At 31.5% G+C, this 18579-nt stretch overlaps 2 protein-coding genes across 2 annotated transcripts; one reads left to right on the forward strand and one right to left on the reverse strand.

Annotated features, from left to right (window-relative positions):
- Positions 1–12227: 12227 nt before the first annotated feature.
- LOC107920792 (uncharacterized) lies at positions 12228–14992 on the forward strand. Its single transcript, XM_016850645.2, has 6 exons — positions 12228–12602; positions 12694–12789; positions 12878–12918; positions 13422–13539; positions 13963–14043; positions 14688–14992. The coding sequence occupies exons 1-6, from the start codon at positions 12402–12404 to the stop codon at positions 14742–14744; spliced, it is 594 nt and encodes a 197-aa protein (XP_016706134.2). The 5' UTR covers positions 12228–12401; the 3' UTR covers positions 14745–14992.
- A 654-nt stretch (positions 14993–15646) lies between these two features.
- LOC121212249 (magnesium-dependent phosphatase 1) lies at positions 15647–18579 on the reverse strand. Its single transcript, XM_041084660.1, has 4 exons — positions 18302–18579; positions 17575–17746; positions 16684–16800; positions 15647–16158 (listed from the first exon to the last, which is right to left on the reverse strand). The coding sequence occupies exons 1-4, from the start codon at positions 18409–18411 to the stop codon at positions 15982–15984; spliced, it is 576 nt and encodes a 191-aa protein (XP_040940594.1). The 5' UTR covers positions 18412–18579; the 3' UTR covers positions 15647–15981.

An 18579-nucleotide genomic window follows, 5' to 3' on the forward strand; every position in this document is an offset into this window, starting at 1 on the left:
GCTCATTAATTTTTTGTGCAATAGTGATTAAATTGAAAAAAATTAGAAATTCTTAGTAGAAATGAGAAATAGAAAGTTAAATTGGGCCTAGAGTGAAATTGACATAAAATTTAGGGGTTAAAATTTGAAAGTTATGTTAGTCCCAGTTTTAGGGGCTAAATTGAATAAAATGAAAATTTTATATAAAATAGCAATTGAATGTGAAAATGGTTGATTATTGATGAAATATCTTATTTGTTTTAATCTGTAGCTAACGTCAACCTAAATTCCTCGAAAAAGAAAGGAAAAGACAAAGTCTTCGACGAATAGCTCGAAGTTTACGGTTTATGTTTCTATAATTCAAACTACTTGTAAATTGTTGCATATTGAACTGTTTATGCATGGTAAGAACATAATGTGGGATACTTTGTGATAATGAGATGTAGTGAGTTGATTTGAATTGATTGATGTTCATGAGGACTAAATTGAATATAAGTGAAAAATATGTATGTTTATATAAATATGAAATTGAGTACACATTGAAATGATTAATGCTGTCATATGTTTGAATATATGAATTCATGATAAAAATTTATGTGAATTGAGATATTAGTTGAGAGTAAAATGAGTAATGAATACCTTATTAACTGTTCGGGAAAAGTTGGATATAGTTGGCATGCCCTAGGATAGAAAGATTTTAGGGTTACTTCGATTGCGAGTGGATGAGGCACTGGGTGCCAATTTGCTTCGTTTATACCGATGAGACATTGGGTGTCAAAATTATTGACAAGCACTGGGTACAACTATTTACTTCGAATTTATCCGATGAGGCATTGAGTGCCAAACTGGTGTGTTGGTTGGATCTGTGTATCTGTTCGAATCCGAGTCATGTTAATAGGGGGATGAGAGATAAAAATGAAATGTTTATAGTTGAAATGATGATAAAGAATAAGCGCTTGAGTCCACGAGATTGAGAAATTAATTTGAGATGACAAATGAATATGAAATGGAAGAAAAATGTAAAACGGAATGTCTATTTGTGAAATGATTTGAACAGTGATAGATATGCCTGATGAATACATGAAATTGGAAATTGCGATACCAAATGAAGTGAAGTGGTTTACTATTTATTTATATATTAAGATGTATTAGATTGAACAAAGAATATGTGAATTGGCATAGATGACATGTTAATCGCAATTCATTATTCAATTTTAACTTATGCATTTAAAATGATTTATTATATGCTTTAATGTTCGGATTATAGAAATACCACTGAGTTATGCTCAGCATACGATTTTTTTCCATGCGCAGGCTAAGTACTTTTCAATGTGATCGTTGACTCAGCATCCAGTGACAATCCTGGACTCAAGTGTTGGTGATAATTTTGTTCTGGTCTTGACATGTACTTAAGGTGTCATTTGGATATATATAATGTTATATGTTGGATTTATGTTGACCCTTTTGAGAATTAGGTATATGTATATATATATTTATATATATATAGGTTGGCAATGTCCTTTTGTTGAATGGTTTGATGCTTATGCTTGAAAGTTGATTTGGTAATGTGCTATGCCATAGTTATAGTGAATGGTATACCTAAGTTGAGTGGAAGAATTTCGTAATATTGGTGCATGTTTAAAAGGTTAAGTTTAAGGTTATTTGAATGGCTAGATTAATGTAAATTTGTTGGTTGTATTGAGATGCCTTTGAAGGTATATTGGAATGGTACAAATGTGATGTTTTAGTTTATTTAAAATTGTTGGTTGATGTGTCAATTGTGACATATTGGTTCGACACTTAGGATGATTGTTATAAGTGATTTTTTTGCTTAATTTTGATGCTTTATGAATTGGTTGAGAAATGGTATAACGATTGCTTGTGGCATAAATGAATTGGGATTAAAAAGCTTAGTTGATAGGTTTTTTCAGGTACACACAACCTGATACACGGCTTGACACACGATCGTGTGTCATACACGACATATGGCACGACTGTGTGGTCTGTATGTTTTGGGTGATTTTTGGTGTACATGGCCAAAGTCTGTTACATAGCCTGGCGACACAGTCGTGTGGCATCTTTTAGGTATTTACACTATTGACCCACATGACTTCAGTGAGTTACAAAGTTTGTTTGCACAACTATGTAACTCCAGCCCCACATGGTTGTCTGTCTCCGAACGTACTAACGTCCAAGTGTGAATACTGTAATAAAATAGAGAACTACGAGGCGGTATCCGCAAGTATACGGATCGAGTTGTAATATAGTTTTTACAATGAAGTAGGTGACTACTCCGAGGATCAAACCCAAAGGAGGCGAGTGCTAGACCAATTCTAACCTAAATACTCAAATATCTAATTAGTACTTTAAATAAATTATAGTGTAAGAACATAGAAAAGGGTTTTTTAATATTTTTATAATAACAGAAATAAATAACATAAAAGAAATAAAATTCAGGAGATAGAAGAGTAGAGTAAATATCAAATTTCAAATATGGGTGATTAGATCGTTTCAGTACTCCCCATCAACTGTTGTTTCAGGTTCCTCGTCAATTAACTAGTCGCTACCCTAGCAGGATCTTCTAATCTTCCACTAACATAATGAGTCAGCAAGAACTATTTATATTCTAACCTCACAGTCCAGACTAGCTCGGGGTAAAGGTGTTCACGAATGGGAAATACCAGTTTTAGGTTAATTCCTACCTTGATGACTTCCCGGGGTTGTCAGTCCCAAGGTTTGTTTCACGTTCTTCTTTTCTTAAACAGTTGATCCATTGAGCAACCCTACAAAATGGTTAATAGATCATACCTCCACTCACTAATCCCTATAGAAGGATTAGTTCCTCATGGCTTCCATAGACAATATGAAATTGATATAAAGACAAAGCATGCTAATTAATTCGATAAGATAAATTAAATGAAAGAGCCTAATTGTATTGAGATTAATTACGAATCCACAAAGTTTGAATGCTTCCATAATTCAGATCTCTTGAAATCAACAAGAACAACGAAAACAAATTTAAAACCTAAGAATGAAAGAAAACTAAACTAAATTTTACACAGAGAATATAGGCAAAAGGAATGATGTCTATAACATGTGCCAAAAGAGCCTATTTATAGCTTTAAGGTGGTCGTCGTCCTCAACCCTATGTTAGTTGACGTTCTTGAGCTTTAAGTTTGATTGTGCAGACCAAAACTCCCATGTTTCATATTTGATTTCCATCCTAGAGTTGATGTCATGACACACCATGACCTATGTTACGACATAACAGTCAGTGTACTTCTTTTGGGACATCTATAGGGGTATGTCACAACGCCCTTAAGCTGTGTCACGACATTAAAGGCAATCTTGAGGTTTCTCCATTTTGCTCCCTATGTTGTGACATCGGTCATCTTGTGTTGCGACGTAGCGACCAGTATCAGTTTAATATGCCTTCTAAAGGTCTTCTACACACTCACAAAGTGCGTTAGCTCACCCTTAGGCCTTTTTTGGCCCCTAAGGTCAATAAAATACTAAATTTGCACATTTTATTAAATACAATAAAACTAAGAAAACTTAACTAAAACATAATGAAATTGCTTGTATTTAAGCTCCTTAAATGCGAAAACTAGTTTAATCTACTACACCAAATTACGGTAGATCAATGGTATCAGGCTGTTACAGGGTGTCATATCCTAAAAATCAGATTAGTAGAAATTAGGTTAATGAACTGAGAGTGGTCACGCTCAAAATTTTTTTAAGATGACCTTGGTACATTTGTCAATTTAAAAGTAGCAAGTATAGTGATTGAGTAGTGGTGGAGCTGTCTTTAATGATCTGAGTTCGAATCCCTTCCCTCTCATTTATTTCTATTAGATGCAAAATTGTTTCAAACCTTAGTAAATGTTACACCATGTTTTAAATATTTTTTGTAGGAATGTGAACAAGGAAATGAATTGGCCTAGTGGTTAGAAGCTTAAATAATTTCTTAAGGGTCCTAGGTTAAAGTCTCCACATTCTCTATATTTTTATTTAATTTTTTGAAAATTTTAGCATGTGCCAACCCCCTATTACCGTCCACACAAGTTACCATGCAATGGGAGGATTTCTTTCATTTCTTGCTAAGTTAACATGCCTTATTTTTACAAGCATGATCCCCTTTTTGCTTATTTGTCCCCTCAACATACCCTTTTCTCCACCCTTTCTATGTGAACCTACTCATTGTACCTAGACAAGTACATTTCACCATTGATTCATTTTTCCTTACTTTCTTCTCCTTATTGTCGTCCCTCTCCTTAGCTCCTTTCTTTCTCTCCATTTTTTCTTTGTTTTGGCCACCCTTCCACCACATTTGATTTTAGTTCTTTTTCTCTTTTCCACCACCCAAACTAAACCACCATCAAAACTCCTCATTGCCACCTCTCATATTATCCATTTTGCTCTAACACCACCCTTTGCACCACTAGTCACCACCGTGGCCACCACCTTACACCACCATCGAAAATAATTTCCTCATTGTCTCCACTTTTTTTCCTTTTTTTTTTCTCATTCTTTCCTCTAGTTTCGCAAGTTTTGCAACACCTTTCTTTCCTCCTCCTCTATTGAATTCTCGTTGGACTGTCACCGCGCCTCCCACCGGCTTTAGTGATTCATTTATTTTTTCACCATTTTATGATTTCTACCATTCTCTTTAGTAAACGAAATGATATTTCTCCTATTTTTAGTAGTTTTAAATTATTTTCATATTTAAGCTCTTTTCTGAATGATGGTTTTTCTCTAGACTCGATTTCCTCTCCAACTCAAGACCCCAATGATCCAACATTCCTTCCTATTCAATCGAGTTAAAGTAAGTATAGTAGTGGGATGAAAACCACTATTTCTTCCCTACTTTTTCCTTTAGGTCGAATGTCTACAAGGGATTATAGTGTATTTCCTTCGTGTATTAACATATCATATTCTACTTTTGATGAATGGTTGATTGTTACCATCTCGAAAAACTCCTAACATTGGAATTGAGATCATCGTTTTCGATTGATTTTTATAAGAGTAAGTGCTGATCGGAATGTTATTAAATTGATTTCTTCCATAAAATGTTTAAAATGAACTCCCAAATGAAAGATCACTTTTGTTGATAAGTAGGTGACCTATCGATTAGATCCAAGTGTAGGTGTTCTTAAAGGGGTGATTCACTTTGGATTTACTGTCAGGTGTGGGTTTAACTTCTTAGAAAAATTGCATATGAGATTTATTGTCAAATAATATATATTTATTTTGAATTGAAACCTTGTTAAAGATTTCCATAATAAGAAATATTGAGAATACACTATGTCTTCAAAATAGGGATGCGAAAGCCATAAAAACGGTAGTACCCAAGTAAGTACCTCAAACTGGTTGTTTTATGATTGTATGTGATAATTGATATGATTAATGAATGCTGTGAAATTATGAGTATATTCTCATTTCTCATGATGTGTGATATGATGACATTATATAATAGGCGTGATATATAAATCATGCCAGTGATATTGGAATTGAGATTCGATTCACATGTTAAACATGCCTTACACGATATTATCTGATTTGCATGTTTCAACATGTCCAGTGTGACAAGTGATATCTTGAAATGAAAAATACGTTTCTATATGTTCATTGTGGCCATATCACATGCATGGAGTGGGACATTGTACGGAGGAAGAACTGGTGACTTTTTCCATAACCTACATGGTGACTTCGGCCACAAGCTACATGACAACTTGTCTATGAATATTGATGGCTTAGTCTACAACCTACATGGTGGCTTCGTCCACGACCTATATGGCAGCTTGTCTGCAAATATTGGTAGCTTTTTCCACGTTGGAGTGTTCGGATCGATGAGTTTTGCGGAACTCTTTTTGGAGTGTAGCGGTGATAGGTAGGATGTTTTATAAAAATTTGCATAATTATTTTACAAAATTGCACTGCCATGATCATGTGCATCAAATTTTATTATGTTGTATGATAAGTATGTGTTTATTGTTATTTAACTTCTTATAAGACCAACAATGTGCTTTAAAAGCTCACCCCTTTAGTTCATAACTTTTCAGGTGATACACAAACTTAGGGCTTGGATTTGGCATTCAGAGGAGGTACTCGTATGGGTTTCAAATAATGGGTTTAAAAACTATTTTGGATGTTATTTTGGACTTTAGACTTTTTATTAGGTTGTTTCTTTATTTTACAACTTTAAACTGCCATGCATGCATGCTTGATGAGTTTAAAAATATTGTTAAATTATTGAAATTTTTTCAATTATTTATGATTTTTTACTTGATTTTAAACAAGCTTATAAGTTTTTGATTTTCTAAATATTTTCAAAAGTCTATTGCGAAAGATTTTTATCAAAATCATTTTAAAGAAATAATTAAGAACATTACTAAACCTTTGTTTAAATGATTTAAGACGATATCTTGATATTATAATAAACTTCTCAAATATTCATATTTTAAAAAGTGTTTTCCAAAAGCAAAATTAATTGATATTTAAATTTTTGAGTTTTGGTAAAAACAATTGAAGCCTAGCTACCTTTAACAAGTAAATGTTTTCCAATGGTTATAATGTGGCTTTTGAGATTTGGCCATAACGCCTAGCCCGGATTTTGAGGGTTACATAGGGCTTGCCCACACAATCGTGTGTCCTATCCCATACAGTTAGGGAACACGGCCGTGTGACCTATGTTTACAAATTTTTCCTATATTTTTGTTTTTATTTCGAATTGATCCCTACTTGATACTGAGTTGATTTTAGGCTTTCGTAAGCTTAATATAAACCTGAATTTGGTTGTAATGTTTATTTTTATTGATTATATCTGATGTATTGATATTTAATTGAAGTTTTGAATTACAAATTGCACGTAAATTATTTGTATTTGTCTGTAGCATTCCATTACTCAAGTTTGGTGATCGGACTAGGTAAGGGGTGTTACATCTGTCCTATCATAGACATCCTTGGCCCATTGAAGACATCCCCCATGTGCTCTGTAAGGATGGCTAGATGACAAGTCCAATATGTTAGCACCATTTTACACAGGATCCTGGCATATAAATACCTCCAGCAACAAAGAAGGAGGGATCGACTCTTCGAGGATACAAAACTTACACTCTATCAACACTTTTTAACCTCTCAGCCTTAGCACTCTCTCCTCCCTCCACATAACTTCCAACTCTCCACCCTGACTAGGTGAATCGACCTCCGTAACAACCACCACAACTTCCTCTTACACCCTCTTTGTTGTATCATTGTATCAACAAATTCAAATAATTTCAATTCCAATAGTTTCAGATTAAGGATCTGTTTCAAGTTTGAGTTAATATGAATTCAATTTTAATAGGTTCAAATTATTGATTTTTAATAATTAAATATGATTTACTCAAATTTATCAAGAGAAAATAATAAGACACATTACACTTTTAAAAATATAATTCATGTTTAAGGCTCTATTTGTTTCATTGAAAATGACTTTCAGAAAATTATTTCTGGAACATGACTTACTTTTCTAGTGTTTGGATGAATCTGTGTAAAATATTTTCTGTTTTTTGGCAGATTTCCTGAAAATATTTCATGAAAGCTGTTTTCAATGAAACAAACATACATTTGAAATTTTCTTATCATTTCATTGTTTAATTGAGTTTATTTTATATCTATAAATTTATATTTTACATTTTCTTTGTAAAACAAATGCGACATAAATATATTTGTTATAAAAGATTATAGTGCTTTCTTTTAAATAATCAAAATTTATTTTATAATAAGAAAATATTTTGTAATAATCAATATCATATATAAACTAATAAATAGTGTTTAATTAAAATTAATTTAAATTACATATATTACATATATGAGAGTACATATTGACACATTATGTAACAACTCGTTTTTCAGTGGTGTCAAAAATGGTAGTTTTGAGACCCCATTTCCAACGAATGAGTCTGTAAATATTATTATTTAATATTTACAAGGATAGTATAAAGTTTAATTGAAATTTGATCCTTTAATTTTGTTAATTGGATAGTTAATTAAGGTAAAATTTTTAATTAATTGAGGGAACAATTAAGCAATTAGACCCTTATTAAATTGATAAACTGTGGTGGATGACATTTGGGATCCACTAAATGTTGTTAATTATGCTTAGAATTAATTATAATTAATTACAAGATAATTAAACTATATAAGTTAAAAATTAAAAGAAAACGAGAACATTTTTGCTCTCCATCTTATTCAACCCGTATCTATGGGGAAAAGTAGGGTTTAAAGCTTTAAAATTTTATTTCCTTCAATTAGTAAGTGTTTTCAAGTCTGTTTTTTTTATAATTTTTATATTTTTGAGATCTCGAAAGTTTGATTTAACTAACCCATGTACTGTTTTGCAATACTGTTAAAGTTTTTAAAAGTTTCCATTGTTGAAAACTTGATGAAATTGGTGTTAATTTGTTAGATTTTAAGCTTAGATATGAAAAAGTACTAATTTGTAAAGTTTATTTGTTAATTTCTGAAAATAAGGATTAAAGTGCATAAATTTCGAGATTGATATTAAATTTATGTAATTATTGATAATAAAGGGCTGTAAAAGGATGAAATTGAGGTCGATTTTGAAATCGAAGCTCAAATTTGAAAGTTTTAGTAATTTCAGTTTTAAGGACTAAATTGAATAAAATAAAAAATCTTAGGGAAATTTTGTAAAAAGAAATTGAAGTTTCATATGCGTATAATAGAATGTTATAGTTTATTTGAAATTGATAAATTGAAATGAATTGTCATATAGATCGAGAATTGAACCAACCAGAAGATAATTGAGGAAAAAGAAAAATTGTAAAGTCCCCGACATCTTGTTATTGCAGTTTCTGTGAAGTAAGTTCATATAGTTTAGTTATAAGTAATAGTAATGTAAATATATTTGAATTGTGCAGTTACTTGTGTGTAAGTGTAATTTTGAATTGGTTACTATTTGGTACAAAAAGGTGATACATGAACTAAATTGTAAAAAAATGGTAATATATATGTGCTATATGTGCTTGAGTGGATACGGAATGTTTTACGATGGGATGATATGTATATGATGACATTACAGTGATTTAAATGTTATGAATACAGTATTAATGCCCACGTGAACTTAGTAAACGATTAGGATACGATTGACATGTCAATAAGGTTATTTGTGCGCTTGTTCGGGTTTAGCACTTCTATGCTCTCTATTCAGCACTTTGGTGCTCTCTGATTAGTACTTCAGTGCTTTCTTCTTAACACTTTAGTGCTCTCTGTTAAGAACTACGGTGCTTTCTGGAGCGGTGTAGTTAGCCATGTGTCCGAGTTTATTTACTAGAGTTCATCGGGCTAATGGATTAATGAAAAAGAGAAATGACAGTGAAACGTTACGAGCCTAATGTTCAAATGGTTATATGATGAATAGATGATACAAATGGTATTGAATTGTGGATTTTATGTGTACGATACTAAATTGAATAATATATTAAATGTTGAATTGTTATATTACTCGGTTATACAATGAACTCACATTATTATTGTGAAATGTTATGTTAGGCAATATTGTGACAAGTTAAGTAGTTGAAATATTTAATTGTAAATCAAGATAAGTTTATCATTTTTACTAAGCATTTGAAATGCTTGCCTAGTTGTTTTTCTCGTTTTTGTAGATTGTCGATTTGCGGAGTACATCGATCGGATCACCTCAAAGTTCACACTATCCAACTATTGACTCGATAGAGTTTTGCTTGTTTTAAAACTTGATTATATGACATATATAAATGTCTCAAAATTATTGGTTAAGAACTTATTATATATATGTGATTTGAATAATAGTTTTAGCTAGTTGAATTGGTTTGAATATGGTTAATATTAGATGCTAAGAAAGTTATGTTAACTTGTGTTTGTGAATTGGTAAAAGGTTATGATGTTTGAATGGAATTTACAAATGAGTAATTGAGTAGGATATGGTATGAAAATGGATGATATTGAATGATTCATAGGCATGTTGTTACCAATTGAACTTAATAGGTGAATTTGATATATATTTTGTTATGAACTAGTGTAAAATTTTGACATATTGAATTGGATGATTTTGCAAACAATTAAGTGCTTGAGTTGGGCTGATTTTAGTTAGTTCATATGTAGGTTCAAGTGTGCTCTTAGGCACAAATTGGTTATCATGTTTTATTAGCATGAGAAAGGTATCAAAATGTAAGATTTTGACATTTTTGGCATGAGGTATTGATACCCAAAATAAAAGTACTGATACTTAGTGTTTTTCTTTAGATTTTTTTAAACATCGAGCCTTAAAATGATATTGATATAAAATGTAAGGTATCGATACATTAAAGAAAGTATTGGTACTTTAAGTCTGGTATCAATAATTTCGTGTTAAATTGATTTTTTTGAAACATCGAAGTTAAAAAGGGTATCGGTACCTAGCAAGGGTATCAATACCTATTTTGAAAACTTTAAAAACATTGCAATTCGGTCTTATTTCATGCTCGGGTCAACAAAAGAGCTTTTGTAAGCTCGATTAAGGCTCAAATTTAATTGTATATTATAATATATAGGTATTTATGATATGATTGAATATCTGAATGATTTATTTATGGTGTACTTGATCTGAAATTAAAAAAATGTTGTAAAAAGGTCTCTTTTGATCTTTGGTTGATTTTAAAGCATTAGTATGCTCGTATAAGACCCGAAAAAGAATGTTCATGATATTCGATATTGTATTGTTGTTGATTGCATGAACGATCATGAATGATGATATGAAATGATGATTTTATTGTGAAATTGTCAGTATTTACTACGGTAACGACTGTAACATCCTATAACTCGAATCAGACGATTGGGTCTGTCGAGGGGTGTTACAAATTGAAGTTGTAAAGGATAAATGAAGTTAAGCATAATTTAAATAGATACTCATATTTACATAATTAAAATATTCATATTTTTATCCTAGATTAAAATATGGCATAAGTCCTTGTATTCTTCAAAAATTTGAAATTTAGTCCATGCATTTTTATTTTTAGGTTAGTCCTACTTTTTAGATATCAAAATTCAAGTTCAACTGTTAGCATTATTAAAAATACTTTGTTAAATTCATATTCATTATAAAGTCATTTTTTATTCACATGAATATCGAGCATTTTTTATTAAAAAATGTGATATAAACAAAATTGACAAAAAATTTAACAATGTTAATAATTGGACTTGATTTTCAAATCTAAAAAGTAGAGAGATTAAATTCTTGAAAATAAAGTACAGGGATTAAATTTCAAATTTGTGAAGAGTACATTAACTTATAACATATTTTAACCTTTATACTATTATTAATATATTTATAATTGTAATAAATATTTATTATTAAATTATTAATATTGAATAGTTTTTAATAATTTATGAAGAATATTATTTAGAATTATTATTTTTAAAATTTATTATTAAAATAAAATTAAAATATTAAACAATTTATTAAAATAATAAATTACATGATTAGAGATAGATAGTTAAATATGTCTCTTTAATAATATTGTAAATTATAATATTTTATTAATTTTAAATATTTTTAAAAATAAAAATAAAAATTTATTATTAATATAATAATATTAAATAAAAATAAAAATAAAATAAAGATTTATTATTAATATAATAATATTAAATTTAACTTGAGTTAATTTTTACATAAAAATAAAATAATATTTTTTAGAAAATAACTTACGCTAAATAAATGACTTACACTTTTTAAAAGAGTAAATTATTTTACAGTAAAAAATATTTATTTTCTATTAAGTTATAAATAATTTTTCGATGACCAAATTATGTTTTATAAAATAAATATAAAAAAATACAAAATTTTTTTTTTCAAAAACTATTTTCAATGGAGCAAATAAAGTTTAAACCCTCCAGATGAAATTATTTAAAATTAAAATATGGAGACTTGAAAATATTATATTTTATGAAATGTAAAACCAACTTAAATGCCTTATTCATTAAAAAATATTCTCAATTTTTAATGATTAATCGGGGACGTGGATAAGGTGAACTAATAAATAACGGACAGCAATATAACAGTTAATTATGAACCGTTAGATTATCAATCATTCGATTAGATGAAATCTGACGGCGACTATATTTATTCCGCGGATCCCACAAATATCCAATGGACTCAGGTGTCGGCTTCAGTATTGTATTGTTTAACCGCCAGCTGTCAGTTTAATTCCCACTCGGCAACCGGCACGTGGAAGAGGTACTTCACTTGCCTTGAATGGCAGGTGAAAGTATCCCCCGCTTTCCCAACGAACAACTAAAGTTCTTTGTTTATTCAAATCCCTATTAATCAAGAGATTAGAAAAAATTGTTTCATTGATTTGATTTCTTAGGGGTCTTTTTCCCCTCAGATCAAAGGTGAACAAATTATGGCGAGAAATGGAGATCCACAGGGCGACGGCGGCGAGCCAGTGCTGCCGAGAGCGTCTTCCGGCACCAGACTAAGGTCCAGATCCGACCCCTTTTTGGTGGTTTGCCGTTGTTTTAGTGTTATAACGTCTCTCACTGCGATTCTCTGCATTGCCGTCAATGTTCTCTCTGCCTTTCGATCTTTCAAGAACGGAGCCGATGTATGTATAATCTGTTTCCTTTTCCTTTTCCTTTTTTTATTTCTACTTAATAATTTTTGACACTTTTCTTTCCTTTACCCATAAAAAAAAGGTTTTTGACGGGATTTTTCGGTGTTACGCTGTTGTAATTGCCTTCTTTGTGGTTCTGGCGGAAACAGAATGGGGATTCATAATCAAGTTCTGGAAGGTTAGGGAATTTATACTCTCAAATATGTAATGATAATTAATTTTAGATAAAACCATCAAATGCTGAGTTAAAAAACTTTAAAATGCAGGTTTTGGAGTACTGGGCTGGTAGGGGTATGCTGCAAATCTTGTATGTCTTATATTGCAGTAAGATTTTTCTTGTTTTTTCCCCCCATAATACCAAATTTTTACTAATTATGAATTTCATCCTTCTACAAGAACTGAGAAGTCTACCATCTTTTGTTGGAATTTGGTCCTCGTATTTAACAAAAACTGATAACCTAATTCAGTTGAACAGCTGATTCTTACTAATTTATTATATATATAAGCTGTTGAAATGTTGAATTTTACTAGTTATTGCATATAAATTAATGAATTGTTAATTTCCGTGTTAGCAGTTTAATGATAAGTTTTAACATTGTTACACAATTGGACTGACTTGTCAGTTTATATAACATATGAGCATCAAATTATAACAAATTAAAGCAGAGGACTAGCTTTTCATTTTTCAAGACGAGTTTCATAATTAGATCAAATTTTTTACTCGGTAATACTTGATTTTTCAATTTTTTGTTAAATAAACAAATTTTTTCTGTTTTAATTTCTTTCTAAATTTGCTATTATTGGCTCCAGCGTTGCAGTAATGACAAGAGCTTTCCCTGATTATACAGTAAAGCAACAGGATCTGGTTCTTCTTCAGAACATAGCAAGCTATATGCTCCTTGCCTGTGGTGTAGTTTACGTTTTCTCGGTATGATAATGAACCTAATGTCTTATGTTGCTTTGAGAATTTCTAGGTTCACCTATCTTAAAAATGGATAGGAAGGTTGATGGAATACCGACCAAGAGTATGATTCATAATAATTCAACTGAATTACACATTTACCATGTCTTTTTTTCTTTAATCTTGGATTCTAAGTGTGGTTTGAGTGTCATGGTGCCTATATATGGAATCCGTGATCATATCTTCATAGCTATGCTTGAAAATGTGTCTAATGTGATGCTGGATATGTTTACTTCAAGAAAAATAAAGAGTGAGATGTTTGAGGTTTATCATTCACTTTCATGTCTTGATAAAATATAGTTTGGGGTGGAATTGAGCAAAGGCTTCAGAACTGTGATTTTGAGTTGAGTTTATGTTTACTCCTTGATTGTACTGATAACAATTTGTCAGGGAATCTTATGCATTGGTTTTCTCAAACGTTCTCGCCAGCAAAAGGAAATTACAAGGGAACAAGCAGTTCAAGATCTGGAGGTAAGTTATGAGAGTTGTTCAAAGCTGGCCTTTTGGTCTACATCTTGCCTTGATGATTTCTTATTTATGTATTCTTTTATTTGATCAATTGGAGGTCTAGTCATACTCTGAATGCTTCTTTTTTATATTCAAACCTCCCCTACCACATTATAATCAAGTGTTCTTAAGTTGACAAATGAGCTGTAAGAACCCAGTCTTGCCGTGCGTTACAAGTGATTGTTGTTAAGATAAGTACCAATTAAGGAATATTATATATGTTGATACATTTCCTAGACTACTCCTGAACTCCCCGAACCCCTGAATAATTATACTCCTTTGAGGAGGACATTACGCGTCTAAGTTCCACTCGGACCCACAACCTTTCAGGAGTCTTGAACAGTTCATTTTAAGGATATTTTCTAACATTTAATACATTGCTTACTTTAACTGAATTCAAGAAAAAAGTGATGCATTAATTACACGGCATTGGTTAACATTTCTCTTAAGAAATTTATCAATAAACACCTTAACATGATAATGAATATTGGAGATTTTGCAATATGGTATTGATTTGTAGGGTATTTCAGGCTAATATTGTGGAAGTATCACAGCTGTGAACTAATTTTCTCATCAAATACCATAATCTCATGGACATTTATATGCAGGAATTGGAGAGAAGAAGAGAAGAACTTGAACAATTGCTGTTGGCAGAAAGGGTATGAGAGAATGTGGGTGATTAAGTCAAATGGAGAAAGGGACATCATGTCCTTGTTGTGTGTAAGTGTTTTCTCCCTGAGACAGGCAAGGAACCTGACATCAAGAATGGTTCAACTTAAAGATGCTTCCTTGTACTCATTCTCATCCTCTTTATATTTTCCGATGCTTTCTTCAAGTAGGATACTAAGAAACATCATTTCCTGTACTATTCTTTCTGATTGCTTATAAAATAGTTTGCTCATTAGAACCTTCATTTTCTCTTGTCTTTTATTTATTTGTGTAAATCATTTTTCTTTGTTTAGTGACACAACGAATCTTTGAACATAATTTCTGTTGAGTAACATATAAATGATTTTTTAAAAATTGTGTTTATAACTTTTTTAAAGTATTATATATATGTCAAATTCTGCTGTTTGTCATTGCACTCTGTGTATGTTACTGATTTACTATTTATACTCTAATTTAGCTATTTTTAATCCATTTTTTTCTTTTAAAAAATGAAATTTTGTTCTGACATTAAATTCATTAAACTAAATTATATAATTTCAAAAATCTTATATGATAAATAAATCATCTATAATGTTATGTCAATTTACTAGCACTGCCATATCATTTCAATTGATTTGATTTTCAAAAATTTGAAAACAAGGTTACTCAATTTTAACTTCAAGTCACACATTCCATTTTGTTAGGAAAAGCTATATCCTTTTTCAGAATTTTATAAAAAAAAAGATTTTATTTGAATTTTATACGCGTTTAAATGAGTGAATTATATTTAAGAAAACTACATCTAAAAGTATAGCTCCTTTCCCTAATAGGACATAATATCCTCGTTAGTTCCACAATAGTAGCATTGTTGCTGCAAGTCCAGCAGACATAACAAAAGAGAAATTAAAAAGATAAAAAGTAATAGCCAACCGAGCATCCGTTAAAATTACGTCATGCATGATTAACATTTAAGTACTGAGTTTCATCTTGGACACCCCCCCCAATAAATAAAAATAAAAACAATCAGCTTTCATTCATTCTTTGTAAGAATGGTTGAAAAATAGCTAACCTGCATCACTAGGAGAATCATATGATAGGATTCTGTAGAAGTCGACATTCAAAGATGGTATACATATAAGACCATTTTAAATTTATAATATAGAATGTGGTTTCAAAAAGTTTCCACCACATAATTTGTAAAACAATCTTGGTTTCTTTTGATACCGATGACCAAGGGCCAACATAAAATAATACTCATTTCAGGTCTTTCTTCTCAGATGAACTTGAATTTTGGGAGTATTTCTTGAGCCATCTCTGCTTGTTCTTCTCGGATGCATTTTGATTTTCAGTGAACTCTGTTAACCCTTGTCTCAATGCTCCAAGGTTAACCCCATCACCCACATATATGCTTGTTACTCCCATCTTCGAGACCTGCCATCGTCATTACAAATTCTGTTACACTCTGGCGGATCTTGGCATGGGCCTAAGTAAAATTTTAAAAAAATTATGAATGGGGGGGCGCTTTGCCCCAATGACCCTCTGCCCCTACTGTTAAGTGAAACAAAGCATAATACCAAAGCAACCCTTACCAATAACTATAACAAAGAAAAACTAAAAAGATCCTTAAAACCACAATGCATAAACATGTAAGATCCTAATATCCGACTCCATGAAATACTTAGTATGTTACTCAGATTCAGATGTGAATATCCTAAACAGGTATTAGTCCAACACAGATATGCTCAACTTTCCCAAGTTTTTCATATGCTTGGAGAGATCTAGGAGGGTCAAATTCCCACCATATTCATATCCATATATGTACTGGATGCAAGTGCTAGACACGGGTGTTTCAAGAAAAATGAAGAGAGTATCATAAAATACCAGCAAGTGAGCAGAGCAAAAAAAGAAAAGAAAAAAGAACAGGAAAATCGAGAAGATAGGAAAACTCGTTCTTACAGCTTGTATGTTCCTATCCTCATCATCAAAAAAGAGCATTGAGTTGAAGGGAATCCCAGTCCTTGAGTGAATTCTCTGGAAATGATCGGTCTTGTGTGTCCAGCTGGAAAATATTTCCTGAATGGTGCAAAAGAAGAATAATTTAATGCAATTGCAACGGAAAAAAAGAGCGATCACTGTTCAATTACTATGATATTCATATCCTTGCTAGCAGAAATTTATTGACGAACAAAACCCCAAATCATGTCATTAATAGTCAACAAAAGCCCAACTTGCATATGTATAAGCACTTAGACTATTATATTACAAAGAAAATTGATACATAAGAAAAGTCTCCATGAATAATTCAGTATATGAGGTCTAATGGCTACAACTACAAGTAAGAATATGCCAAAACACATAATGTTTATATCCTTATTTAAAAGTACACAAGAAGAGTTTCAGAGTAGGTGGCTACCTTACTCGGAAAAGGGAGTGAATGCAGGGACAAGTATATGTCTGATATAAGTACATTCAATTCTTTAAAGTTTTCTCATGTACTTGGAGAATCATATCTCAATACCTATGTCTGAATATGCATAAGATATTCGTTTCAACAAGGGATAATTCAAGAAAAATTGAAGAGTTGGGGCAACATTGGTTTTTAGTAAAGAATTAAAATATGCAAGATCCTTCAAGATAGAAAGAAGAAAGAAAGAAAGAAAAATCTTTTAGCTACATTATTCTACACAGCCTGTAAGTATTGCTGCACAAAACCCAAGTTGTTAGTTATGTTACTTGGAGGGTTGTATCCCAATAACCCATGTACGGATATGAAAAGTTCCTTCTAGACAGAAATATATAAATATAAATATATATATATACAGGGAAAAATGATTCTAAGTGACTAACCTTAGCAACAAACATAGACTTGATATTCAATTTGTCAAGAAATGTGTTAGCTATATCTGCAGTAGGAGACCTAGAGGCAATAGCTAGATCAATCCCTTTGTCCTTGAGTGCGGCTATTATGCCTTTAACATGGGGGTACATCGATGGCATTTCGCGTTTGGATCGACACTCACTGAAAATCAACCATGTGAACAAATCATCAGCAATTAAAAAATGTCAAGCCAAGCAACCAAAAACAGGTTATTTCATGGATTGGAAAGAAACAGAGAAAGGGGGACAAGATACAAAGGCCAATACCATAGGCAATCATATTTGTCATACAAACAAGATAAATTTGGTCAGGATTTTATCACTCGACTCTACCTCTGATGGGTGTACAAAACCAAAGCAGTTCAGAGTACTGGAACATGCAAAACAGTAGAAACTAAAGAGAAACTAAAGAGTTAATGCAAATACTCCACCCTATGGCCCATGGCATATATATCAATAATCAGGAGATAAAACCACACCACGACAGGAGATATTACTGGGTCCGGCCCCTCAACAATTTCAATGGTCTGAGCATTGGTAAGTGATGTAAATCACCAAATTCAGATATGCAAATAGAAGTAAGATTACAGATAAGAACAAAGATATATATTTGTGGGTATTTCTACCAAAATTGCTCAAATACTAAAAAGAAAAAAAAGGAAAAAGAAAACCCAGAAAAGTAGGAAAGAAATGAAACCAGTAAAAAGGCCAGAGAGTGTAATCGAGATCGAAAACGACCAAACGAGGAAGAACTTGGAACATCCCAATCATCCGCATGGCTTCCTCCTTTACTTTCTCGTCTCCCATTTTTGTTTTCGATTCTCTTCTCTATTTCTGGGTTTGTTGAAAATTATGGGAAACAAGAGAAGAAGAGAAATTGGACTTGGTATCAACAAGAATTTGGTTTAATAATAAAAGAACATATTCTTCCAAAAAGAAAATCAGAACATATGGATCAAATTCGACCATTTTTTT

Source organism: Gossypium hirsutum, chromosome A13, assembly GCF_007990345.1.
Source record: "Gossypium hirsutum isolate 1008001.06 chromosome A13, Gossypium_hirsutum_v2.1, whole genome shotgun sequence".
Lineage (NCBI taxonomy): Eukaryota > Viridiplantae > Streptophyta > Magnoliopsida > Malvales > Malvaceae > Gossypium > Gossypium hirsutum.